Source organism: Nicrophorus vespilloides, unplaced genomic scaffold (genome assembly GCF_001412225.1).
Source record: "Nicrophorus vespilloides isolate i.1.1-1 unplaced genomic scaffold, Nicve_v1.0, whole genome shotgun sequence".
NCBI lineage: Eukaryota > Metazoa > Arthropoda > Insecta > Coleoptera > Silphidae > Nicrophorus > Nicrophorus vespilloides.
In genome coordinates, this window is record NW_017099987.1 from 253,813 (window position 1) to 281,762 (window position 27,950).

General features: G+C 33.9%; 3 protein-coding genes across 10 annotated transcripts in view; 2 read left to right on the top strand and 1 right to left on the bottom strand.

Moving 5' to 3' along the window:
- The window catches only part of LOC108566555, a 38,946-nt gene extending 11,254 nt beyond the window's left edge, over positions 1–27,692 (top strand). The window contains exons 2-5 of one of the 2 annotated variants that reach the window (XM_017926504.1): positions 18,823–18,955; positions 21,746–21,880; positions 25,355–25,502; positions 26,858–27,692. In XM_017926504.1, the coding sequence (XP_017781993.1) occupies positions 21,753–21,880; positions 25,355–25,502; positions 26,858–27,049 (468 nt within the window). In that variant the 5' untranslated portion in view covers positions 18,823–18,955; positions 21,746–21,752 and the 3' untranslated portion in view covers positions 27,050–27,692. The remainder of the gene's footprint in view (positions 1–18,822; positions 18,956–21,745; positions 21,881–25,354; positions 25,503–26,857) is intronic. The other variant, XM_017926505.1, reaches the window with a different exon arrangement.
- On the bottom strand, positions 1,579–26,941 carry LOC108566552 (probable beta-hexosaminidase fdl). 6 transcript variants are annotated; one of them, XM_017926494.1, is made up of 4 exons: positions 26,829–26,941; positions 17,330–17,387; positions 6,505–6,677; positions 1,579–3,892 (listed from the first exon to the last, which is right to left on the bottom strand). In XM_017926494.1, the coding sequence occupies exons 3-4, from the start codon at positions 6,672–6,674 to the stop codon at positions 2,149–2,151; spliced, it is 1,914 nt and encodes a 637-aa protein (XP_017781983.1). In that variant the 5' UTR covers positions 6,675–6,677; positions 17,330–17,387; positions 26,829–26,941; the 3' UTR covers positions 1,579–2,148. The 6 variants fall into 6 exon arrangements, with proteins under 6 accessions (XP_017781983.1, XP_017781982.1, XP_017781985.1 ...); XM_017926493.1 differs by having other exon boundaries at positions 26,825–26,941; XM_017926496.1 differs by lacking the exon at positions 17,330–17,387.
- Positions 14,180–16,859, top strand: LOC108566551 (toll-like receptor 3). 2 transcript variants are annotated; one of them, XM_017926490.1, is made up of 2 exons: positions 14,180–14,543; positions 14,590–16,859. In XM_017926490.1, exon 2 carries the CDS (start codon positions 14,608–14,610, stop codon positions 16,777–16,779), a length of 2,172 nt encoding a protein of 723 aa, XP_017781979.1. In that variant the 5' UTR covers positions 14,180–14,543; positions 14,590–14,607; the 3' UTR covers positions 16,780–16,859. The 2 variants fall into 2 exon arrangements, with proteins under 2 accessions (XP_017781979.1, XP_017781978.1); XM_017926489.1 differs by having other exon boundaries at positions 14,608–16,859.
- Positions 27,693–27,950: the final 258 nt, after the last annotated feature.

The following is a 27,950-nucleotide window of genomic DNA, read 5'->3' on the forward strand; positions in this document are numbered from 1 at the left end:
TTTACGTACCTTTGTTGTTTTTTTTTCTCTTCTCTCGACACAATGCGCGAATCCGACCGATTAATTATTTGGCTTAAAAATAACCCTCTTAGTAATTGCTACGTAATCTACTACCAGTAAATCGGTGTATGCGCCGTGTACATAAGTTACTCAATCAATTTAAATTTTAAAGGCACATTACTTCCTTTAGGTTGAATTGAAATTTATAAAATTACCTGTTTAATAAATGTCAATTCATTTTAAATTGTAGAATAACTGGTGGATGCGCAAGGATTCTTAAAGATGAATTTCAATTCTGAAGAAAAAAAAACTAAAAATTATTAAATTGGGAAAAAATATTTCTGGTGATAGGTTAATTTAAAATCTGAAATTTTGAGTTTAAAAAATCAATTAATTACCTTAAATTTTAATTCAACTTCTGGAATATTAACATTTTTAAAATAATATCAATTAACTGAAAAATGCTTTTACATTTAATTACTTATTTTATTTTGAAATATTATTTTTTTTATACAAAATAAATAAATAAATCAAAAACTCAACCACCATATTTTGGTTTCCATCCATCAAAGCAAATATTCGTCTCAACTGAAATCCGTTGTTGTCTCAAGTTTATATATTTATTACATTTCGAAAATCCTCGTCCTCGTAACTTAATGATCCTGTTGAATCGATACGAGGGAAAAATAATGATGATACACTAACTTTATTTCGCAATCAAGCGTTATTTATCAATCGTTTTACTGCGGAAAAAGAAAACCACCCCGAATATCGTATTTCTCGAGCTCCCGAAATTCGATACCAACGAAAAAAATGCATGCAATCGCAAAAGCAGCTTAATTGGAACCAAAAATAATCGCGGAAAGTATACCAAACTTTAATTGGAATGTGTAACGATTAACATACATATTATTTATTGTGAAGGAGGTTAATAATTTTGTCTCTAATTTTAGTAAATTAACAACAGTATTTACGCTAAAGGTTCAAATGGTATTTACAAGACAGTTCTAGGAAATTATAATTAATGTACCAACAAGCTGCAAAATCTCATAGATAAAATCAATAATCTAATTATTTACATATCGATTTATTTCAATTTATTTGCATCTTATTGCTATTGATTTTTAAAAAATTAAAACCCAGAAATGTACCAATATGAATATTCGCTAATTTAATAATATTAATCCAATTATAAACTACCAGAATTATATTAATTAGTTCATGTGTATTTATTTCATACTTTTTTTTATTAAATAAAGAAAATAATACCAATATTAAATGCAACAAATATAAAATTAGAATAAATAAGTTCAAACAAAAAAATTATGAAAAAAATATTGTTATTTGTAATGTTTATTATATTATATATTCATTGCAATAATCTTCAAATTATTATTTTTAATCTAAATTAATCGTAGATGAATGAAGTAAATGAAGTGGCATGTATTTAAATGAACATTTAATATTTAGGAAATTAATAACAAAGATTTCATACAGGTGGGATGGGAAAAGTAAAGAACAGACAAATGAGACCTTGTTCTACGAAAGATCGCACATAAAGTACGATAAAAACAGTTATTTTTGTCTTTGCATATTCAGGTGAAAGCCGATTATTTATTATACATTATTTTCTTGTTTCAACATATTTCTTTTTTAATCTATCTAAACCACAATTTAGTCGGTGACATTTGTACTAAATTACAAAATACGAAAAAAAAAATAGGAATATAAGATTGGCACAAACATTGGTCAATTAGGCTAAAGAAATTACAGTTTCGTATAATGGACATATTGGACGTTATGTACATTATTGTTATATCCTTATAAACTAATATCACTGTGCACGAATTAGGTCTTTTCTTTTTTTGGGGGTTGAGTATGGATGAGGTGTCAGACTATGTAAGAGGTGCACATTTAAAGTTTGGTCAGTACGCGCACAAACAACGTAAGCTTTTGATATACGGAAATGAAATATTCTTCTTCCAGTCGGTACTTGAATATTCATCGAACACGCTGCTTTTATATGCAAATGTCTATTGCATTTGCATCAATGTCTGAGAGAGTGAGTGAGTGACTGTGTGAAAGAGAGAGGCAGGCGAGAGGAGGATTGTATCTCCTCGTTTCAAACTAAACATTCGGGCCGGGCCGTCAAAGGCACATACCGGGATTCTGCGAACACCATTGCGGCCAAAGGGCTTCTGCGGCGAGGCCGCGAGATATAAGCCTGTCCCTGTGCGTCGACAGTCTGGTATAAACGTCCTCGTTAATGGACATCGACGATCTGTCCACAGGAGGATCACTCCAAACCCTTTCCGCGAATGCCGCAGCCCTCGGCCACAACCTGGTATCCAAAGACTTCTCGTCCACCTGTTCCGTCCACAAGCAGGCCTCTCCACCCAGAACCTGCTTCCTGTAATAAACATCGCTGTTCCAAGGCTGATGCCTGTAAACGGTCTGCCACGTCCTGTAGGGATCGCAGGCGGCTTCCCCGTGTTCGCGCCATCTACCGTAACCACAATCCAAATACCACGCATCCACGTGCGATATGATCACATTGTATCCACCTGCTACCAGCTCAGGCGTTTCCGTCCACTCGCTTCCGCCCCAGCTCTGTACAACTATACTGTTCTTATCAAAGTACTTAACCGAGTAAGGTCTCTTCGTGAGGTTGCTGCTCCAAACAACCACATGCTTAGGCCTCTTCCCGCCGTTAGCTTTCTCAAGTCTCTTCAACGCTTCCTTGGTGAAGTTACCCCAAACCTCGTTCAAATCCACGTAGCTACTGGTGTTGTTCCGGTTCCTGTACTGCGCCCAGCACTCCAAATTCACCTCGTCACCACCCATGTGGAAGATCTCACTTTCCCCGGTCATTTCCAGCAAATCTTTGAATATTTTCTCAAGCACATCATAAACATTAGGATTATCTGGATTTAGTTGTCCGCACGGCGGTTCCCCACAATATAAACTCCACGGCTGAAGATTAACGCAAACAGCCAAATCTCCAAGTCCTTCGCTCGGTCCCCACGTCCATCCGTTGCCAGCATGTGCCGGCATATCCACCTCAATCACCACCCTGATACCCCTAAGATTGGCGAACTCCACTAATTCTTTCACCTGCTCGACGGTGTAAACTAAATCAGGTCGATACGATCCGTACTTCGCGAGCTGTGGAACGTTCGGCAACTCGAGCGGAAAACTCTGCGAGTCAGACACGTGCCAATGGAACACATTCAATTTGTTTGCAGCCATTCCCACCAACACTCGCTTCAGATTATCTACGGGCATGAAATTCCTAGCCGTATCGACCATCAGACCTCTGTACGGAAACTTGGGTGCGTCCTGCACGCTCGCTCCTCTCAAAGTCTTCAACATCCCCCCGTTTTCAAACTCTGCCCACCAAATCAACTGGGACAGAGATTCCAGAGCGTGTCGCGCCCCGAACACGTTCTGAGCCGTGATCATAGCCACCAAGTCATTATCCTCGTTCGGTCTTACCACCAGCTTATAACTTTCATCGGTGGTGAGCAGCAGGCGCACAACCTTCGCATCGAACACAGAGATTTTCACGACGAACTTCCTGATGTCACTCTTGCTCTTGGTGTAGTCAACGTTTTGCACTAAATTTACGACGTTCGAGTTGAATGCGGCGAAAGAGTACATGATGAACGAACGAGCCGGCTCGCTGACCATGGTGTCCAACTGGAACTGTTGATGGTTGAAGACCACGGAACGACTGCCCAAGGTCACAGGGCCCGTCGGCTGTGGCCACAATTGAGTCGATCCACATAACATGCTGCACGTGGCTAAGGACGTGTGACGATCGTCCTTGCCGACTTCCTTACGCACGCACCGTTGACCCTCGCACTCCCAGCTCCATCGCAAATCCGATTTCCTGCAACGATAGAAGTTTATAAAGTTTGTATTTTTCATTTATTCATTCGCATCTCGAGAATAATACAAAGTCAGCAACACATTTGAATATTTCCACTTGGATTAATATTCAAATACACCGAAAAGTAATTTCAAAAGTTCAGTATTTATTAATATTCAATGAAACATCTCTTAAATTTAAAAAAAAAAAAAACAAAATTAAATAAAACACTTTTCTTCTGAGATAATTAATAGTAAATATATAAGCTTATTAGTATTCTTTCGTTTAAAATAATAAAAAAGCTACTATGTTAGAGAACAATGAATTTAGTTTACACATATTAATCAAATTCTGTTTTTTTTTTATTAATAATTTTATAATAAATAAAGTTTGAAACAAAACAAATTGTACAAACAATAAAAGTTTATATAATATGCATGTTTTCAATAGCGCGAAAATCTGGTGGATACGCCGGGCCGTAAATTTCAATTCCATCAAATTTTCAGACGATCGTCGGTCAGAAAACCACGCGACCGGAGTAATTCGAGAATTCATCCGCGAGCCGAGTTCGTCTCCGTTAATAAGATTATCACCGAAATTGAAAAACTTTTATAATTTATCTCATTCTAATAATAATGCAGATAAACTGAGTTACTAAGCTTATGTAAATATTAATTACAAAAACAAACACTTAATTATTTTTTGTCATTAATAACAGTTTTTAGTTTTTATTTGAAAATTCAATTATTTGCTCATTTCACATCTAAATTCTTTACATAAAAAATATTTTGTAATTATTGATACTACTGTAAACCAAATACGCGATTTTGTTACTGTCAAATGTTTATTTTCTTCAATTTTGAGGCTCATAATGGATTTCAGTATTAAAATCGAGATCTTTTTAAACAAAATTGTAGCAATGTCCTATATGAAAAATAAATTGATGCGAACGTCAATAAAGTGAAGGATTAGCACACGCAGAACTTGTTTTGCGGAAGAAACTCAACTTTCGAGAAGAAAAATTAAGCGATCCGCTTGATTTACCCTTAAATAATTAGTGGCGTTTTTAATTAATCCTCTCCGCCTCGCGGAAAGTGTCGTAATTTATATTTCGACGTGAGGAGGAGAAAATAATTTGTATTCCAGGGTGTGTTTGGGAGAGGAGAGGCCGCGTATCCGAAACTTCAATCAATCATCGTCAATCACTCTCGTCGTTCTCGATCTCTCAAAAATACTTTACCCTTAGTCTCCTCAAAAACAAGAATTCTTCCGCGCTCCTCGCACGTGCGGTTTATTTACTCACGTTTTCAGCCCCTTCCGATTTTTTTTAAATTAATTATATTCTCGATTAATTCCATTGTCGTGCAAACAAATAAGCGCTAGTTCAGTTCAGTTCAGACGAATTAATTAGCTATCGTTCGGGAATTCCCCTCTCAACTCAACTCAGGGTGTGGGTGTCTCCTGGGAAATGCAACGCGATGGCCGCACCGAAAGGTTTTGTCGTACACGTTGCATGAAACGCGCTAAATAGCTGCTCCACAATGCACGTATATTTATTTGCATTGTCGGTTATGTAACCTCCCATCTCTATTTACCTCTCTTTTCCCCCGTTTGTCATACATCCCGCATATTTTTGTTCTAATTGCGTCCAATTATTAATTAGAACATGCGCACGTAATTAATGTAGCTTTTATCGCCTCACAATAATTTCCCAACAAATCCACTAATGAAGACAAAGTCAACAGATTCGTACAAATTGTTCAAATTTATTCAATTATTTTTTTCTTTTCCTTTTATTTTGATGAAACGTACTTTTTAAACTAATAAAAAGTGTCCCTATTCGGACACGTACATTGTCGTATTCATAACGTACATTTAACATTAACATTATTTATCACATATACTTTACTCATTGATTTCCATTTACGATGACTGAATAATATTTATATATATATATTATTTTGATTCCCCATGTAAATATTAAAAAAACATGTTTATAATATCGAATATACAAATATCGCGAATTGAATAAAAATAACAATGACAATTTATTATTTATTTTGTAAATTATTTTTAAAATCGTAAATTGCCCTTTGACCAGATATTCTCTAGATTTATTGTTTTTTAGTTTATTATTTTATATCGCAGTTTGTGTTTAGATAGATAAAATTATTAGCTACGCGACATCATTACGAAAGTATCAAAATTATCAGCATACTTATACATAAATTTGACTTGCCTTTACGTTGTTAAATATAAACGGGAGCATTTAAGTTGCTATACATTAAAGCAAGAAAACTTTGTACAACACGGGCTTCTATATAATCAGTTTTGTTTTTCGTTAAAGAGGTTAGAGCAAATTGAATTCGGAGTACACTTAGAAGGCAATTAATTTTATGTAAATACAAGTATCCGATTATAATCAGAACTCTCTCACTCTCCTTTCATCTGCAAGGCCTTTCCACCCATCCCAGATCAACACTTTGAGCAGTGCTTTATTGCATCCGCCGTTGTGGCGTTTTGCACTTTTGCACATATACACACTCTTCGTGATCCTTGCAAATGCTCGAATCGCAATCGTGATTCTCTCGTTTTCCACGCCGGAGTGCGAACAAGGCAAAAACAACACTTACGTCAGATACGGTATGTACACTTTCTGGGCATTGTTGTTAGTGTAGCTGGAGGCGCCCATCCCCGGAGTCGATGGTTGATTCCAGAAGAGGTAGCAGAGCAAAATACCGCCGAGCATGAACAAAGCCAGCAGGTATCGACGCAGCTCACTGGCCGACATCATTCTGGTCATTAACTGGAAAAAAACATTCATAATGTAATTAAAATAGTTTTGTTAATTTCTATAATAAGAGAGAGTATATAACAATCAATAAAAACAATCTATTCATTCAATAAATATTTTGCAATAACCGTGAAGAAATGAAAAAAATATGTGTTTACTTCAATAGAAGTCAGATGATTATTATATTAATATGAGTAATATAATGATCAAATTATCATCATTATAAGCAAAATATTTCTCTAGTATCTTACATTAGAACAAATTTAATAATCCATGTAAAAATATACAAAATTATATATTAAACTCGAAATTGTTATAATAACATAATTACTAATACAATATAAACCAAATCCACTCAATACACTATGCACGTTCGGCACAGAACTATTCTCTCGAAATCATCTCACTTACGTGCTTGCTCGCTCTTGGACTAACACTAAACGAAACGCTTTCTTTCCTAAAATATACGCATCACGAGAAGTGAATATTACCAGCGTTTACCTAAACGAACCCTAATAAAATAATAAAACTAATCCCAAAAATATCCAATTTTAGCTTGTACTTAGCAATTTTATAATTTCTTAAAATTAATATAATGATATTATTCTTCCACTGCTCATCGTTAGTGATCAATCTATAATTTATATGTAAAATATAATCAATCATTTCTATTTTATTCATAATTTTTTAATAAATAATTTTGAAATAAAATTGTAGAACTGTCTTATATGAGACATTCTGTGGATGCAACATTAACTGAATAAACATGCATTTGATGGGTCGGCTTCGAATTTTGGTGAATTGCAATAGCTACAAGAATATATATAAATTTCAATATACTGTTCACTTTAGCGTAAGGATAAGTGTAAGAACAGATATCGAGCAAACCTGCGTTCCTTTATCCCTTTTAGAATATTCTATCGCGTGCAGAGTAGACGGAATGGCATAAATCTGCCAGCAGAATGATAAACTTTCAAGCGTCGCTGGGAATAAACAGAACCCCTTGCACACGCTACACCCCACCATATCCCTTACCTAACTGCTATACGGTGCGATTTACGAAAATTTCGCGCGTGACCTAATAACCACCTAGGTATTCTGAATAGAATTGGATGCCGCATAACCGCACCGCGCCGACCACACTTCCGATCCATTCCTGCTTTAGATATTAAGCTTCGGAATGAAAACCGATGATCCCCACGTGCAGAGAAACATTCTCCTTATTACCCACAAACAATCAAAATGCAAGTGTAACGAACTACGTGATGGCTCCCTTTCGCACTTATGCGCATCCAAAGCCTCTCAGGATCGGATTAAACGCTTAAAGCTGTCCAGAAATTTGCAGCAAGTTAGCGTGGAAACTCGCAACTGGCGACCGTGTCCAGTGGACTACCTCCCACATTAAAGTCGTCCTCCGTCCACAGAGTTATTCCCAGTCCATATTTGTTTCAGGCTTGAAACTGTTAATGCTTTTTATAGTAATCGCCAAGGTGTATCGTTACGACCGCTCATAGCATCCTTTATTCGAAAACTTTTAAAGGCTTCGCTAATTATTCGAAGTATGAGTTATACGATGGACCGTAAAATTCCAAGTGTATCTTTAATGCTTCGCGTACTTTTCGCGAGCTAATGATAATTGATTAGTTATTATAAAAAAATATTGTAAACAAAAATTTTCATAAATCGTTAAATATATTGTGGTGCTCACTCCAGCCCGCTTATATGACGTCACCTACATGCCCGGTACGGTGGAGTGAGGCAACCCGCAGCTGGTATTCCGGGAAGGTCTGATAAGGGTACTACCTGGTTAGGGTATATAAGCTGCAACCTATCTGTACCCGGGCTCTAATGCCGAAAGAACTAAGGCTTACAGAGACATGCACCTTTAAATAATTAACATTGTAATATGTCTCAATCCGACTAAATAAACTGAAATATATATACCCGGGCTCTTTTCTCTTATTTCCTCTTGTATCTTAGTAACATGTAAGGTTCTCTGTATTATCTCGTGTGTATTCTCTGTGTTGGCTCTCGAGCCTCGGACTCATTATACTGAAAGAAACCTTTAGTCTAATAAACATTATACTACGAGCATCTCCAAAATATAAATATTATCTCCGGGAAAACGTTGTATTGTATTCATCGATTGACATTTTCCCAAAGTTACGAACGCTTTACTTTCCCCCCAAAGGAACCGGTCCTGAAACAATAATGAGTGCATTTCGTGAAGGAAGAGGGATGCTTCGAGAAAGCAAGCGTGAGGTTGGGCTTTTCACCCCTTATAATAAAAGTCGAGCGTGAAGCAGAAGCCGTTACATTTCGCTAAAATTTATGAATGAATCGCCTAAATAATTCAATGACAAAATGGAAAAGACACGGAACGCCTAGAAATTCTTCGAACACTTCGTAAATACCGGTACCGAAGAGATACCAAGGCAAATTTACGACATCACCCCAGCCCGTTGTTGCACATCGGTACGCCGCTCAAATTTTTAAGCACAGATACATTCTGTTGCGTTACATAATTCATCATTCTATTGGCTTGGCTCGTGTGCTTTGTGTACTGTTCAGAAGATTCACTATTACGATCATACGGAACCGTAGCCTCCGCCATATATAATCGCATCATTGATTCCATAGGACGATCATTGCTTTTAACCATATATTATAAATTAATTTAAAAATCTATTTGATAAGGTGAGTTTGGATAAGTATCGGCATTTCGAGATTGAATCATGAGTATTCCAAACGCAGAAGCCGCAACTTTACGTTTACGGCGCCATGAAATTTTATTGTTATTTCCTAGAAGAGACGAAAATACAGTTTCCACTATAAAATGGAAGAGAATCATAAGAAGAAAAAGCAAGAAGAAATGGAACAGAATTATCCCTGCAAAGTACATACGGACCCAATACCAACTGTCATAATGTTAACAGCATACAAAGCGAACAACAACTGAATAAGTAGCAAAGGAAGAAAAGAAAACAGAAGCCTAATTGAGCGTAAAGCTATTTGTTTGATTTAAAGCATCGACATGTTCCTCCACTTCTGTATTCAAAAAAAAGTAGGAAACAGCGCACGTATTATTTGATTCGCAGCAGCCTGAGAGAATCTGCAAACGGGGAATCCCTTTCCATTGTTCCTATAAATATGAATGTGTCAAGCGAAATGGGAAAAACTTTTGGTATATTCAGTTCCAACTTTACTTCAAACTTATTAACACCATTCAAACTGCGTAACCACAGAAAAATCCATAGGAAGATCAATAGAATATATAAAACGGAATTATAGTTTGATGAAATCCTTTAAAATTTCGCTTTTAATTATCATATTTTAATATAATAATAAATTGCCTCCTATCTCATATAATATCTTGTTATTAAATAGGGAACACACATAAAAGGAACATAATAAAACAACGAAGAAAATTTAAAAAAAAATCATTTTAACTAATACAAATGTTAATGGGACATTTTTCTGTAATCCACGTATTTGCCTTGGTCGACAAAGGAAGTGCAATTATCTAATCAATTCCAGTAAATTATATATAAACAATGGATTATTGTTTAGAGAGGATGTACAAATGGAAAAAATAACCTTGTCAACTGAATATGAATGATACACTACCAATAAAGTATTAATAAATTTCTTTTCTTATATTTAATATGTAATTAATAAATTATTATTGATTAAAAAAGAACACAAATGCCAACTGCGAGATAATATGATGATTTTTTCTGTACATGGCAGAATAAAAAATAAAATAAATTTAAAAATTCAGCATTTATGTTTTGATGTGAAATTAAGTGTTAATCGTACAGCTTTACGGAATCGATTTGTTATGTGCATTATATAGAAATGTCCAATGTGCTCGAGGTAGGAAGATCATGCGCAAAGAGCACTTTAACTCAGAATTGCAAATAGTCAGAGAGATCTAGTTTTTAAAAAGAAAACTTACGAACAAGATGACCCTTTTCATAAATAGACTGCATATCATGTTCCTCCATAACATCTTTAGATGATGAAGATCCTGCAGTCAAAGGCGAAAAACGTTCGTCTACAACCAATACAAACAAAAACGTAAAATGATTCGTTTAGCGCCAATTTACTCTATGCTACACAGATCCGGATTTCGTGCTTTGTTGAAGATTTTTTTTTCATTATATAATTAGTTAATACTAGCATGTTCATTGCTCATACTTTGATACAATTTCATTCAATTTAACAAAGTGGACGTTTCATTGATGATCGATTCCAAACAATTGCAATTGTTTAATTCGAAAATTGTTTCTCACTCATAGATTAAAGCCTGTCCTGTCGATATTCGACTGAGCCACTGTGCGCAAACCCTCTTTCACTAACTACCATCCCCGCAAACGTCCCGTCCGCCGCCGCCCACATACCCCTCGCGAAGCAACATCAATAATTAACACGCGACCTATCCCATTTCGAAAGTTAACGTCATCGATGACGTACCCATTGCGTGACAACTCGTGCCCAATTGGAGAGGGTTACAACAGTGACGCACGTGTCGTGTCGTAACGAGGACGAAACTGGCGCCACCGAAAGGGTAGACATTTCTAATTCCGAGACAAATAAATCCATGTGAAGTTCGACATGTGACGCGACGGCGGTTTTAAAACCACCCCCGCAATTGCCAACGTGTGCGGGTACATCCGACGGTTCAAACCACACGCCCTCAACCCAAAATATATCTACTATTAAACGAGCCCAACGTCAATCCTATCGCCACTAAATCACGTTTTGCGAATTGCCTGTAATAACCTCTTCATATTTAATAGATTATAGTCATCAATCAGCAATAACTGCAAATATAAAAATCGTAGTTTCATTATTTCCAATTCAAAAAGAAATACCTTAAATAGGTGCATTTCTTGTCACCTAAAATATCATTTTTAATAATGGGCATTCACAAAATGCGAATTATATAGATAAAACTATGTATAAAATTATATATTTAATTTATTAAATAATTATATAATCCAAACAAAGGAGACAAAAAATATTTTACAATTATTATTAACCTATTTTATTTCCTTCTATACTACTTCTATAATTACAGAGCTAGCGAATGGAAAATATTTTGTAGGTGAACTGAAGAAACGCCATTCTAACCTGCACCAAACAATATTTATAGCGGCGAAGGAAACCTAAGGCCACTTTTCGCAGCAAGATTTTTCACTGAAACAGGAAAGTGGGCGAAGTGGCCGCAAGGAACAAAAGGATAACACATCCCCGCCACATCCAACGGTGGGAGGGTCTTCCTTTGTTCATTGTGGCGCCCACTTTTCCATTCCCTTGAAAAATCGCGCCCTCTGAAAGATGGTAACTAATAATGGTGGAGCACACACAAAAGTTAACTAAATAAACTTCAAGCTGAAAAATACGCGAACAACTGTAATAATATCTAAAGTATAATTTATTGATTTCATTCTGCAAAAACAGATACTAGCATATAGATCGAACTTGAAATAGACCATTTTTACGCTATGTAAAAATTTTCAGCTTCGATGACTTATATATTTGAAGGAAATGTATATATTTTTATATTTGGAAATAGTCAAAGGTGATGCTATTTAATTTATTCGATCAGTTACTAACAAAACAAACTTTTGCTCTATATAGTCGTATGATTACTTTCAGTCGCAATTGTAAATATAGTCGATTCCTCTTAATTGGGACACCCCATGTGCCCCGTTTTATCGGAATCACCTGTACTTTGTAGCATATAGAAGACTTTATCTACATCATGTATACTAATCGCATTTTCTAAACATAAATAAATCAACATAAAGCTTTATTGAGATTAATGGACGATAATTTGGGGACCGGACGAACCGATTTCCGTTTTCCTTGCACTCAGGTTGTCGACCCTTGAACACAAACGGACAATAATAGAGATGAATTATTGACCAACGGTACACTCAGAATCTCATGGAAGATACCAATCTTATAAATGCTTCACAGTCAAGACTCAAGTGATTTAATATAGAAAAATAACAAAACAATGATAAACCTGACCAGACACAAATTAATATTAATTAAAAAAAAAATATTTATATTGTTTTGTTAATATTAAAATCAAATGTGTTTTTTAATTTAATAATAAAACTGCAATTAAATGCGCTTATCTTATTTTTTATTATACTCTGAGCAAAATCAAAATACTAAGAAGTCAGTTTCTGTTTATTTGTTTAAGTAACGATAAGAGCTGTTTTGAAGCAGCGAGCAAAGATCAAATGTCATCCTATCCATAAATAATTAAATTTCCATCAGCCATGCAAAATTTCCCGATAATTCTGCATTTACCAACCTATCATCATATAATCGGCTTTAATATAGAGTCGTCAACAATTTCTGGCAACTTCGGATCTATGCAATAGCAATCTATTGCATAACTGGTGATAAGATGGCATTTTTCCATTCCTTTTATGTGTTAATATTATCGTCACGTAACAATTTCATAAGCAATTTTAAACGTTGATGATAATATGCAGCATGCAAATGACCACTTTGGATGTTATTTCATAGAAGTATTATTGCAGTGATGTTCTGGATACAATCCAAATATTCGAGACGACGAAATAAACTCACTTAATAGGAATACAAAGATTGCAATAAAAATTAATTTCAATTAAGGTCTTTCTGGATACTTCGAGACATCGATTATTGAAAAAGAACGAGCGAATTTTGTTTCTTGGAACTGTTTCTTTAAAATGATGTGTATGTGTATGCTGTAGCAAATTTTGGTAGCAAATTAAATTCAGAAAAATAATATTTTGAAATATTACAATTTTTGTATGTATATTTTATATATAACTATTATTATTAAAATTAGAATTTAAATGAAAATATTTTCTTTTTAATTTACAATAATGAAATATAAATGTATCTATTCCAACGCGACAATGAATCTTTCATCCGCTTGGATAAGATTTTGGAATGCAACTTACTCGGTTTCAAGTACGAATACTCTGTATTTTAAAGATTCATCGCATAACATGTTAAATTTGTGCTGTTGCAGAATTATCAGTTTATTAAAACTGTAATCATTTTTATGCGACACGCGTCATAAATAAATTGTGAAGAATCACGATAATAAGACGAAAAACAATCGGACCGATGGATTCCAATTGAAATTAACAACCGCTTGTTTACTTAATTAAAAATTATTTTCGTTGAAATATTTATTTCAACGAAAATAATTTTAATAATTTATTTATTTATTTCAACGAAAATAAATTTTAATGAACTTAAAACAAAAACGAGAAATAAAATAAAACGAAAGACGTGTTTGTAAAGTTGGTTCAATAAATAAGTCGTGTATTCATTATAATAGAAACAAAAATTCTTACCTTTTCCCTTATTTATGTTTGCCTATCGTTGAGAACACGAGAGGAGTGGTGGAAGAATGATGGGAAAAAATGTTATACATAAACAGAAAATGCGTAATGTAATTAGTATGCACTTGGAATCCCACTATCAACGGAACGACTCAAGTCGCATTGCGCAATTGCATGAGAGATAAAAGGCTAATAAGATAATTTTAGGTCTACGCAATTGAACGAATTGAAATCCTGCGATACAGACTCATTCTGATTTGTGGGCAGTGCGGGACCACTTTCGGTACATCGAATCTTCATCAGGAAAGCAATAGGTGACATTCTGTGAAATTAATAGTGTCTGAAAGTTGCTGGAACGAGGAGCTCTGACGCGACTCTCTCCAAAATCAGAGGAGACTGATAACAATTAGATGACATATTCGAAACCAGTGCCACTGCTACTTCAGTATACTTGAGCACAATCACATGAACCCATGTTTCAAGCTTCTCAACATATATAACCCGTGATAAAGAGGTAATTAAAATACTAATACTAAACAAAGTATATCAAGTAATGAAAGACCATATTTAAATCGCAGATGTGGAAAGTTTACATTCTGTTGCTCGCTTCGGTCGCGACGCAATCCCTGGGTTGTTCGTGGTGGATCATGGGATGCATATGCAAAAAGTACACCAATTACTCCATCAGAACATCTTGCACTTCAGTGAAATTCGAGGATACCAACTTCCAGTATTTTACTAACGCATCCATCGTGGGAACCACCAATTTCTACAATTACCTGCACACGCTCAATCTGACTGACACGCACATGGAAAATATCGAGGAAGGCGCATTTTCTAAGTACAAGAGCTTAAAAAACTTGTTCATGAGCAAGAACAACCTTCGCCAGTTGGATTCTCGTATGATCGGAAACCTATCAAGTTTGAGAAACTTAGACCTCTCATACAACGGGCTTACTTCGGTGAACGACACCTTACAAGGCACCTACATCACGACTCTAAATCTGGAGTACAACGAGTTCATCGAAATGGCAAACAACAGTTTCCCTGCATCTCTAACGTACTTAAACATGGCAAACAATAAGATAGCAACCATAGAAGAATTGAACTTGAAATACCTGAATAAACTGAACTTATCTTATAACGAATTGGAGATTATAAAAGTGGACGTTCTGAAATTGCCGGGGCTCAGGTATCTCGATCTATCTCACAACTTCCTGAGAGACATCCCGCACGACGCCTTCGCTGAATTGGAAGAACTTTCCGAGTTGAATATGGGTTACAATAAATTAACAAAATTGGATGGTTTTCTTGCGCTGGAGCAATTGAACATGCTGAATCTGACGAATAACGACATCAGAAATGTAGAGGAAGACGCTTTCAAAAATATGAGCAACCTATTGATTCTAGATCTGAGCAGAAACAAACTGACATTTGTGCATCCCGATTCGTTTGGACAATTAAGTGCCTTAACTAAATTGGATTTATCGCACAACGAAATTTCTGTCATCGAGATGAGCAATTTTGAGAAGATCTCGTCGCTCTTGTACTTGAACCTGAACAACAATAGATTGAATAAACTGAATAAAGGTTCTTTTAAACACAACTCCATCGAGTATTTGAACCTATCAAATAACCAAATCGGCGAGATCGCACCTGAAGCATTCGCCAAAATGCCCGAACTGGTCAGTTTACATTTGGATGGAAACGGATTGACTACGCTCGATAAAAATGTGTTGGATAACCTTCCAAACTTGAAAAATTTAAATTTATCGATGAATAATATAAACACTATCAAGTCATTTGCGTTCAGTAATTTAAACAATTTAAATACAATTGATCTTTCCAGGAACCGTCTTAGGGTGTTGGAGAATAATATATTCAACCACCTAGATAATCTCTTCAACCTGAACATATCGTATAACGAGTTAAGCGAGGTATCCGACGATCTGGAAGGCGTAAAATCTATAAAAAATTTGGACATTTCATTTAACTTATTGAGTACAGTTTCGCATTTTAAGCATTTTACTAATTTATCTGTATTGAACATGAGCCACAACGTTATCGACGTATTGGAAAAGAACACATTTGACGATACTTTGGTGAACTTAACTGAATTAATATTGAGAGGAAACTTGATCAAGGGTATACCAACGGCGTGTTTTGGCCATTTGCATCAGCTCAGAAACCTGGATCTGTCGCAGAATCAATTAACGAGATTGGACGCCAGCAATACCGTCGGGCTACGCTTTCTGAGAAGTCTTCTTTTGAGTTCGAACTTAATCAGCAACATCTCGTCATATGCTTTCCACAATATGCCAAACCTATATATTTTAGACCTCAGCAATAATAAACTGACAACATTGAACTACAGTGAGATAATCGAGATTCGCTATATTGACATCAACGATAATCTATTTTTCTGCAGTGAACTATCGACATTATTAAATAGCCTTCGACGACGTGCAAGCTTAATTGCAGGCACCGAGAAGGATAGGCTGAGTATGAGGGGCATATATTGCTTAGAAGATCCTGAAGGAGAAAGTAAACATGAGGCTATCAAGCTAGAGCCTTCGAAAGGATTGGAAAGTGTAGAATCGAAGTTAAGTACGATTTCGACGCTCCTTGTGATAATAATTATGATAGTGCTCATCCAGATTTGCGCTAAACTAGTTATGAAATACAAATGGTACTTTTCAAAACCGAATCATTACCAATCGCAGAGATCAGACTTAGAATCAATGTTGTAAATTTAAATCATCATTCTCCAGTGTAAATATATTGTAACTGAACTGAATTACATAGGTTTTAGATGACTTTATCTGTTTATTTTTTTATAAATATAATAAAACAAAATACAAATATGATTTAAATAATTCCTTCTTTGAACTAAATCCACTTTCTTATATCATATAAAAATATCGTAAATTTGTTAAGAGGCACTCGAAAAATCTATACAGGCCAATGTTATCAATAATGCATGAGCCAAGTAAACACCTCGATTAAGGTTAGATAACTAATCTCCGATTACGGGGTGTCGCGGCATTTTTGTATCCTTCCGCATTTTTAGTTCATCCTCAATTTCATATTTGGAACTGCATCTGATACGTTTCCATCATTTCGAGATGTGAAAACGGGTCTAGTTTCACGGACAGAAATGTCACGTATATTAAGGTTAATAGAGAAGTATCACCGATTGAATTTGCTGAGAGAAAGCCTCCTCTAAGTTGTTACAAATTATGCATAATCGAATAATACAGTTCCCGTTAGAAAATAATACAGATAGAAAATGTCTCTTACCTCTTTTTCGTTAATCTTACGACGATGAGACTCTATTCCATTCAAAATTAGTGAACGCCTGCAAAGAAAAGAATCAATATTACCAATATTTAATTGTAATCTTCTAACTTTCATTTTTTTTTTAAATATTAATGTTGTTCTATTATAATTAAAATAGTAATTACTAATTATTGAGTACACCCATTTGACAAATATTTATGAATTTACTAATTGAATTATAAATATGTATTTATTATTATTTACTTTTTGTGATATTTATAGATATTTTCTTCTTCTCAATTTGATATAGATCAACACTGCATTCGTCGGTATTTGCATTTATCAATTACGAAATACAAAATTATTGAAAAAGCGAAAAATCCCAAAACTTCAATACTTAAATACATATAATATTTATAACTATGGGTAGTATCTAAACTTCAGAAAAAAAACTTGACAGATACTTAAAAAAAATGGATAGTATTTAATTAAAACACTTATCACTTTAATAAGTTAAAGTATAATTATTATTAATCATAAGAATATTACAATATATTTCAGCCCTTTTTAGTAGAGAAATAAACTGGAATGCTTCATATAATATTATATAAAAAAATAATTTTAAGAAATAATATAATTCAAACATTTTTAGATATTTATATAATTCAATACAGCAAAATCTCGAACAGTGCGAATAATTGGTTTCACCAATATCCTAGACTGTTTGAAACCGGGCTAATTGAAATATTTATAATTTTTGGTGTTGATCATGAAAATTTTCCATAGTAAAAAAATAATCATTTAAAATCAATCGAAGATAAATAAAGTCTATCAAAACATGTTTTCATATCTATTTACAGGTTAAATACGAAAGACAAAAACGACAATTGATTCATTTTATGTTAGTTTCAGCGACAACCAATTTCCGTACAATTAATTGATATTAAATCCAATCAATGGTTGACTATAGAATCAGGCACAAAATTAGTATAGGATGAGTATTAAAGGCTATATACTGTTAGTAGAGTTACTGGTCTTAGAATCCAGTTAAACTAATTAAATCGATTCAATTCAGTTTTCACTTTCTTTATACGTCTGCGTGGTGTATACATAAGTATTAAATAGAGATAGAGGGAAGAAACGCAAATCATACTGAATAAATAAAGAATTTTCTAAGCAAGTCGATATATAATCCGAGTTTCCTGTAATCAACATTTAGTCGTAGAGTTCTGACTACGTTGGGATGGTATTTTTGATCATCGCTGTAATAATGAAGACAGAAATGAACGGTGAAAATGAAAAGGCAATTTTAATTCCCGTAATGGATGGAACTAAGTGGGTTAGTCTGTATCGATTATTGCACGAACAAAAAAAAATATAAAAGTGTATGTACACACAAATGATGTGGAAAGGCTTAGTCGATACCGGCTTGCCCATAACGCAACACATTCTTTCATCCAACAATATTCATAACTATTTTTTTATGGTGCGGCATCGTACGTTTTTTATTGCAGGTTGACTTCTGAAAATTAGCCAAAAACCACAACTAGGATCCATCGGAAAAGTGCAACTCATCTTCAGCAACTATATCGAGATGGGAAGTTATACTTAGTGCTTGCAAGACGGCGATACGGCGCTCTACATTAGGTAAATATACGTAATGTGTGCGGTGAGATGAGCGGTACAGTTTTCGCCGGAGAACCAATACCAAAGTGCGAGAAAAAAAATGTAATCGGTATCCCAAGGGTAACTTTTAATTCTCTAAACATTGCCTTTGAAAAAAATGCGTTGAAACACTTCAATTAATAATTTGTATTAATTTCATTATAATTAATGATGATTCTAAATATAAATCATTATTTTCTTTGATTTTGGAAAAATGTATGTGAATGAACGTAAAATATCAAACGTAAATTGCAAATTTATTGATGGACTTCTTGATGTGCCAACGAACCAAACAGGTTTTTCTGTGGGTAGGCTTTGAAACATAGGAAGAGGCAAACAATGAAATGTAGACTACGCGAAACGTTAGGTCTTCCGCAATTACGCAAGATTTCGATTGCATGTCGAAACAATCGTAAATCAATTCTGTCTCTGTGCGAAAACTGTACACGTTGATACGAATATCGAGCCTCACCTCAGAGTCATGGGAAGGCTTTTAATTTCTTATGTTTTTCTTTTTTCTCTATTAATTTTGCCGGATTTAAAACATGTTACTTTAATGTAAGTTAATTCTGTAAAACTTTTATTTTTTCTCTCAGTTCTTTCACCTTTCTAGCATGTTTACACACCACCGATAAAGTCATTTGGTTTATTAAAAATGGTATTCCGTAAAACAATAATATTTCCGTTAGTGATAATTCAAGTATAAGTAATCATGTTAAAAGTATGTACAGTAATATTGAAAAAAAAACAAAGTCTTTTTAAATGTGTAGAATTAAAAACAAATACTTACAAATAGAAATCTAACTCATCAATAATAGTAATTAGAAGTTCTGTTTAAAATATAATTATCTAAATTAATTAATTCGAAATTGAAATACAATAATTACAGTATGTGTGCTAAATTGAAGCAAATAGTATTATATATGTTGAATTGAGAGAATTAGATTAAAACAAATATGTTAAATATAATTACCGTTATTTTTAATATCATTTTTAATTGAAACATATTCAAAACTTATTCAGAAATAATCATATTTATAACAAGAAACATTTACTAAATTTGTTGTTGAATAAAATTACAATGAACTAACTAATCTAATTTAGAATTTCTATTAAAAACAAAATAATGTCAATAATAATTTACAAACTATAATTATAGCTGTGAAGTACAGTATCATTTCAATTAATAATATAATGATTGTGTCGGCCACGTGGACATTATTTTTCCTATTCGATACTTCGCGTGACTAAAAAATGCACGAACAGATGTCAATGGTTTCACTGCTAGGAAGAGTTTTCCTCATCAATAATGCTTCAACAATAGCCATGAGAAGAAAAAAAAATAAATTGATCCACTGTTAACCTACATCAAATCGGAATATTCCGAACGGATCAAACATTTATTTACAAAGATATATTATGTGACGCAACCAAAATCGAAACAAAAATATATACATAGAGAATGAAATACAACAATGGTTCTAAAAATAACCAGCAACTGGACACGAGATGGTCAATCGATTGTCAGTGAGAAACTGAACAGCTGCTCTCCATTAAAACAAATATGTAATTATTGTATTTCGCATCGAAAATAAATTAAATATTCTCTTTGTGCGATGGATATAGCATTGCTATAAAATTATATAGTTGGAAATTATTACCAGTGGAATCGTATTACAATATGACATTATTATATTTATTTGATTGCTCCACTATTCACAAATATTGTAAATAGATTCCACTGATTTACAAAATGAAATTTGATAGTAATTATAAATACAGATTCAAATCAAATCAATATTACCTTTGTTAACATACATCCTATGGAGAGCAAAATAATTCAATATAAAATATATACAATTACATACAACAATCTGTACTTAAAAATAAATTAATAAAGTAAACACAATTAACATTGATAGGTTAATTATTATTATTCTTCTAATTTTACAATAAAATTGTATGCTAATTATATTGTGCAAAGAAATAAATAATTTATATAATAACGATGACGATTTACATGGTACTTTTTTAACAAGAAGATAGGAGGAAATGAATAAAAATTGTTATCTCTGACAAAGTTATCTCCGACACAGGCTCTCTGTCTGCAACGATCAAGGATGATCATACACAGAGGAATGGTTAAACGACCTGAAATCCTCACGTATGTTTAGTTGTCTCTTTGTTTCTTTTTCAAGTTTTATTGTTATCTATACATATAATTTTTGAAAATTCATTTATAACTGTTTGAAATTGTTCAATTTATGCGAGTTTTCACTAGTTTTTTTTTAAACCAAACGACGAGAAGCAGTAAGGCCACATACCATCCATCTTTTCATGCATCAACAATGTTCGTCCCATCCAATATTGATGTGTAAAGGCATCGTAACTATAGCAACGAGCGATGCAAAATATAAACAAGTTAAATTACTCAGACTGTACGTGCATGGACGGAGAGGGCCATGTATTTTTCATTTGCCCCTATGGACATGCCCTAATGTGTCACATCAATACTGCGATGATGTTGTAACTACACCTCTTCTATTTGTTTTTCATTTTCATTTATTTTTTCATACCCTCTTTGACGTAGTTCTTATACTACTCTCACATGATGTCATATTTTTTTGTTTCTTTTCTTGCTTCGACCCACATGTAACGTTATATTCGATGTGACATCTTTATTTCTCACTTCGCTCGTAACTCACGTCCGAAGAAGAAAAATGATATTAATAAAAATTACGATCTCGACCCGATGTCTTCTCTTTCCGGCAGGTGTGTTATGTCCATGAAAAGACTTTCTATACTTTCGGCAAACAGTAATCATGGAGGGCTGAACTACACAGAAATGAGCACGACCCCTGGGTCGCCGCCGCCGCCTATCCATGGGGTGAACGTAATGCTCGGAGGGTAAGTACCACCCTACCACCTACACTATCACGTGTAATCTTCTTCCTGAATACCCCTACTACCGTAAACATCTTAACTGCGGAATCAATTCCTCTGGCCACCTGATAAGATTAACTGCACATTAACAGTTAATTTCTAATCCTAATGGATCTCAGAAAATCGAAAGTACTGGTCTTTTTTACATACATAATAAAAATAAATCAGTCGACGCACATACTAAGCTTTACAACGCGCGTATAAAATGCCAATGATAAAGGGTGAACGTAATCCTTATCACCCACATGAAATTTTGCAACAATCTCTCTCTCTACCACTAGATAAATTATTCGCATAGATTTCTTTTATCACCGAATGCCATTTGCAATAGTATATCATTTCCGGCAAAATACCAGATAATGTTGAACATTTAACGTCGTCTGAATGTCAAGTATAAACCAAACTATATAGCCTTGTATTTCATAAAATATTTCAATCTAAATCAAACATATATATCATTAAAAATATTTCGAAGTTTAGTGAACTATTCATTAAAATAATCCATTTTGTATTTTGATTAACGTGATAAATATACAAGTTAGGACAATCAACGACTATAGTAAGAGGAACGGTATGCTTGTGGTTCAGAAAATAATATATTTGTTCTACCTTTTATGTTTGCATCATGATAGTTTCTGTTTAGAACTTCAAGTTATAATTGGGTGATACAACGTTAAAACTTCAAATGAGATTAGTAAATACTATTTGAAGTTATAAATACTTTTTTAAATTGTCAAGAGATAATGAAAAACAGATCACAAGCGATAGATATGAGTCCTCAGAAATGGATTATGAAAAAGAGATTATCTTGAATAAACTTAGATGACAATAGAGAAGGAGAATGTTATTGACTCCAGAGAACTTACGAGTGACCAGATTTAAACCAGGAAAAACACCAGTTTGTAATATTTTTGCGTAGTATCAGATTTGACATAACATACTATATATAGTAAACAACATATTATGAAAGTAAAAACTGCGAAAAGACTGCGGTAAATAATATGTATACAATAAATTTAGTTTATTATAACAAAATGTTAAGATCCAGTCATTTGAATTGGTCACGTAATGTTAAAGAAATACTGAAATACCTATTACTAAACTTAACATGAATTCATAATAAAATTGACGTTTGTCAATATATAACTTGAAGTTGACGTTACTATAAAAATAAGTGCATTTTTAAATTTAAGCAGATGTAATATCTTTTGTTAAATGTTAATAAAACAAAACCTCAAAAGATGAGCCGGTTAGATTACAGCCATTGAATGGATTTCATATATTATCATAAGTAGGTTATTCCAAGGAAAACGTATATATCAACTTTATGTGGATTACAACATATTTCTTCTTAATCATAAGATCATATGTATGTTTCATTTGTGAAATGAAAGGCTAATAGGCTCATATATAGTAGTAGTAAAGAATAGAAATTGAGGATGAGAACTAAGCATATGATTCTCGTGCATCGTGTGCAGAATGGGGAGAGGATGGCTCTTAATTTCGTGAGCGGATGATATTATTCCGCCCAAACATTACTTCCAATTTGGAACTGGATACGAATTTATGCGCAAAAAGGCGCACCTGCACTTGCAAAATGTATTCGCAACAAACATGCAATGCAGTCGGAGTTATTAATGCAATCGTGCGCTTTAATTATGTTCATATTTTTTCTTGTCCCTTTTTCGAAGAGAGAAATAGGATGCACAAATATCGCTGAATTATTGCAGAATACCGCTGTTTACTTCTAATAATCGCGGAAATAAATACCAGTGAAGGACGACGACTACGTCGTGACGGAGCGTGCATGAGATACATTATCTCTATCCATCTGTGAAAATAATGAGATACCGAATCCTCCACGTTCTCATCCTTCAGCGCGTAGGAAAACGCGCCGTGCAGGACGTGAAACTCGATATGTTTATATTAAACATCCGATCCGTGCAGAACTTCCGATACTTTTGGACTTTCTGGCCCCAAAGATTGAAGTGGACCGATTTCATACAAATCCAGTGCGCTTGGACTTGGAGGAAGACGGAGGATGGAGGAAGAGGAGAGGCCTCGCTATATTTACATTGCCGGTTCTATATTTACCCGACCCCATTGCGGATACAGAAATGTCATTTCCTCCTGCCGTGGCAAATCCAATTTTATGGCCAAACGGGGAACGTTTTGCACAACCTCTCTCTCTCTTTCCAACTTCATCTCTTCCGTCTATCAGCGGTAGGGTAGTTAAGATGCAGCCGTCGAATTAGCATTAAAATGTCGATGCAAGTCAGATATGGAAAGAGGAAACAGAGAAAACCGGAAACGCATTAAGTTTAAAGATCGATACATAATATTTCTGATTGCAATCTCAGCCTCTTTAGAATTTGCTTACACTCGAATATTTCAAACCATTTGGATGTAACCAAATTAAAAACCATTTCAAACTTTACATTAATAATGTTAAGAAATTTATTGCAAATATTTACACTTATTTTCCATACTGACACATCCTGATCACAAAGTATTATGATGCATATATACTATGCATACTATACGATGTAAGTGTTTATTCGTAGAATTATTTCTAAACATAAAATTGGCAGTTGCAATATAAACATCTGACATAATATATCTTATATCTATACTATATAAAAAAGGACAAATATCCTTCAAATGCAAAACTCACGTTTTATCGAATACCACAAACTAGTAATATATTCAATAAATTATGTTTATTCTTATTAAATCAATGTTACTATTGAAAAAAATCCTGATATTATTATGATACTAATTATGTAGTAAAACTATTAGTGTATATAATAAATAAAACACGTTAGACGAAATATATTTCAACATTTCCTAATGAAAGCCTCCTCCTGTATAGATTCACTGTGACTAGTTTACAAGTAACAGTGAATCTATGAATCTATTTCACCATTTCTTTTGAAGAAATACAGTACTACAAACTATCCTTTAACTATCAAATCTCTTGTTATGTCAAAACACTAAACTCGGAATACTGAATCTACTTCCACAAACCGTATAATTGTGTGTAACTTCGCCCACGATTTTCAATTGTATCACGAACCGAAGCCGAAACACAAAATATAAATTAAATTAAATTTCGACCTGACGCGCTCACACAACTAATAGCCCGAAACTTTCCTCATTTGCCCTTCCCCCTCAAAGGAAGATCGCTTATTTGAAATGTTAAATCTCGGCTGCATTCCCTCATCACAGCTTTGTTTGCGCTTTTATATCAAATCCCCGAAAAAAAAAACACAAAAGAAGCGTAGGTGTGAATGCGAAAATTATCAGGTGCAAACAGACATCAGGATCGGTCGGATTAGTCTTAATTTTCTCTCCCTCTTTTTGCTTTTTTCTTTTGTTTTATACGCTTTTATTCGAATGTAATCCACCTTTGTTTTCTGCTTCTTGTCTGTCCTGCAGTGCCATGCTAAGCGGAATTATCCTGGTCGTATTCATAATGTGCTATTGCTGCCATAAAAATGCAAGGAAACAAGAAACCCATCTTCCCGCCTATTGGAGAGATTCTGGTCTTCCCTTACACGTATACACGGTTGAAGGACACCAACAGGTAAGTTCATCGTCTTACGTTCTTTTTACTGTAGAACATGGAAATGCATCCGTTGACCGTAAAAAAAACTTTACTTTCGCATTTCCAACTTCTATATTTCCTACTTATACATTTTTATTGCAAAATAACAAAATATCCAAATGACATTTTTATATTGACCGTTTTATTCTAAATAATATGAATAGTGTGAAATATTATTGCTTCTGGTAAACATCCTACTTTTTGTCAAATTATTGCAAACTATCATAATTAATTTAAAAATGTAATCATATAATACATTTCTTCAATTCAATTGATTAAGAAAATTTTGGAAATATTTATAGAATCATTTGTAGTATTTTCCTACGTATTTTGCTTTGGTAATATTGTTTATGGTATTCACAAAATCCACACCTTGGTATTTGCAATTTTAGTATGCATTCCATTCATATCCATTTTTTCGTATCTTTGATAAAAATATACACCTATGAAATTCTAATTCTTTTAACACTTTGTGGAATAATCTTAGTAACTTAACGCTATTGGCGATCAGTAAGGTGACGTATATTTGTTTTTAATAAACGCATTCACATTCAATAAATAGTATACAAAAAAATCTTTTCTCATTGAGTGTGTTTCATTATACAACTTCTCGTATTTCCTTTATTCCTTGTATTCGAAGGGATTCTTTATGAAACAGGATTTGATGTTGCGAGAAGCGAGGAGCGCATTAAACATCTTTTACCCGGTCACAATTATCATTGCAAATGAGAATAAACGCGCCCGAGTTAATGAACGCTCCTGGAAATGAATTATATTCCTCTTTCGCTCTCACTTTAACAAGGTTATTTATTTTTCTTCTTTCAACATCCACCCTTTTTCGACCCATCCCTCGTTATTTTTGCTGCTGTTTAGAGAGTGCCGCATTAAATGGGAGGTGTATTTAAAAAAATGCTTTAATTCGGTACTTGAGCGCTTTTCGTTTTAAAATCATATTAAATGAGCCAGTACCAACAGAAAACTTTTAACAAATATATATATATATAAAAACAATCAAAAACAAATCACCCTAGCACATAATATTTCCTTAAAGAGTTTTCATATACTTATTATAATACTTTAGTGTAAAGTCAACTTTCTTAAATAGTTACTATTTTTATTAGTCAGTGGATCTCGATCTGTAATTGTAGTTAAAGTCATTTACTCACTATGAGACACTTATAACAGCACTTATCAAGTATTTTGTAAAATAAGCTAAACTAGTCATAAACACAAATAAGAGGTAACGATAATTATCATATCTTCTAACTACATAAATTACATATCACAAATGATGAACTTACCTACTTTTATGTTTGTTTTTGCTGTTATTTCAGTGCTTTGAATCCGAAGAATTCGTGCTGTCTGATATACAAGCTCCTCCTACACCAGGACCACCACCAGCTTACGAAGCCGTCGTGCCTGTGCACAAGAACATCGTGAGCCCAGCGCGAATACGTCCAGCTGACGATTCTGGTCTACCCTCGTACGAAGCAGCCCTACGTCTCGAAACTAACGGACATGTCTGAAAACAAAGAACAAAAAGAAATCAGTGTCATTGAACTGCAAACGCTAGCTTTCTGTCATTTAAAACAAAGTGCCAAAAAAAAAGAATAAGGACCGCAGTAGATGGCTTTGTACATATTAAACAAACAATCAAATACCAGGATATTTGTATATTCTGAATCGAACACCAATAGTGATTTAATATGTGTTGTAAGATTGTTAAGATCGTAGACTTGCATATAATTTTGTTGTGCGCGTTATATAACCGGAAGCCGAATAGGTTTTCGCTTCGCTGCGACAATGCTGACGCTTCTTATTACCGTGGTTTTGATAGTCGTGCTGGAGCTTCTAGTCAGATTACTCAGACTAATCAGGGGACCAAACAATGGCAATTATTGATTACGTTACGGCGATTAGCGTATAGAAACTAGTCATAATAGTACAAACGTTTAAGAAAATATCAACAATTCTTACTGTTTGTAATTTCCTTCTTCAAGCAAACAAAACAAGCAGCAGCAGAAGATTAATCTTTGACAGTTTAAAAAAATGATATGTCATTACCACATCGATCTCTAGTCAAATAATTGCGTAACCGTTAATTCATAACTGAGAAAACCAAGGTTTTAGTTACTTATCTTTAATTATTAATCTAATGAATCAGTGTAAAAACACTTACGTTTCTAATTTCCACGTTCAGAAAATGACTCAACCTGCATCAAATAGTAAAAAGAAGAATATTTTGGCACTACTAACAAGTGACAAGTCATAGCCTCGTCGATCGCCTTTAGTAAAATAATTAGGTTATTAATGATCGTAAATATTTACTATTAGATTCATCGTCCTTAATGATTTAATAATACATATAGTATTAATTTGGGACTCGAACTGATATAGCTTTAAATGATCATTGCCTGACTAGATTAC

Excerpts from the sequence above, each read along its gene's own strand:
- LOC108566552 (XM_017926491.1), bottom strand. The coding sequence starts at position 10,677 with ATGTTATGGAGGAACATGATATGCAGTCTATTTATGAAAAGGGTCATC. Across the intron at positions 6,678-10,623 it reads TGAAAAGGGTCATCTTGTTC|TTAATGACCAGAATGATGTC; the intron begins GTAAGTTTTCTT and ends GTTTTTTTCCAG. Across the intron at positions 3,893-6,504 it reads GTGTACATACCGTATCTGAC|GAAATCGGATTTGCGATGGA; the intron begins GTAAGTGTTGTT and ends CTATCGTTGCAG.
- LOC108566551 (XM_017926490.1), top strand. The coding sequence starts at position 14,608 with ATGTGGAAAGTTTACATTCTGTTGCTCGCTTCGGTCGCGACGCAATCC.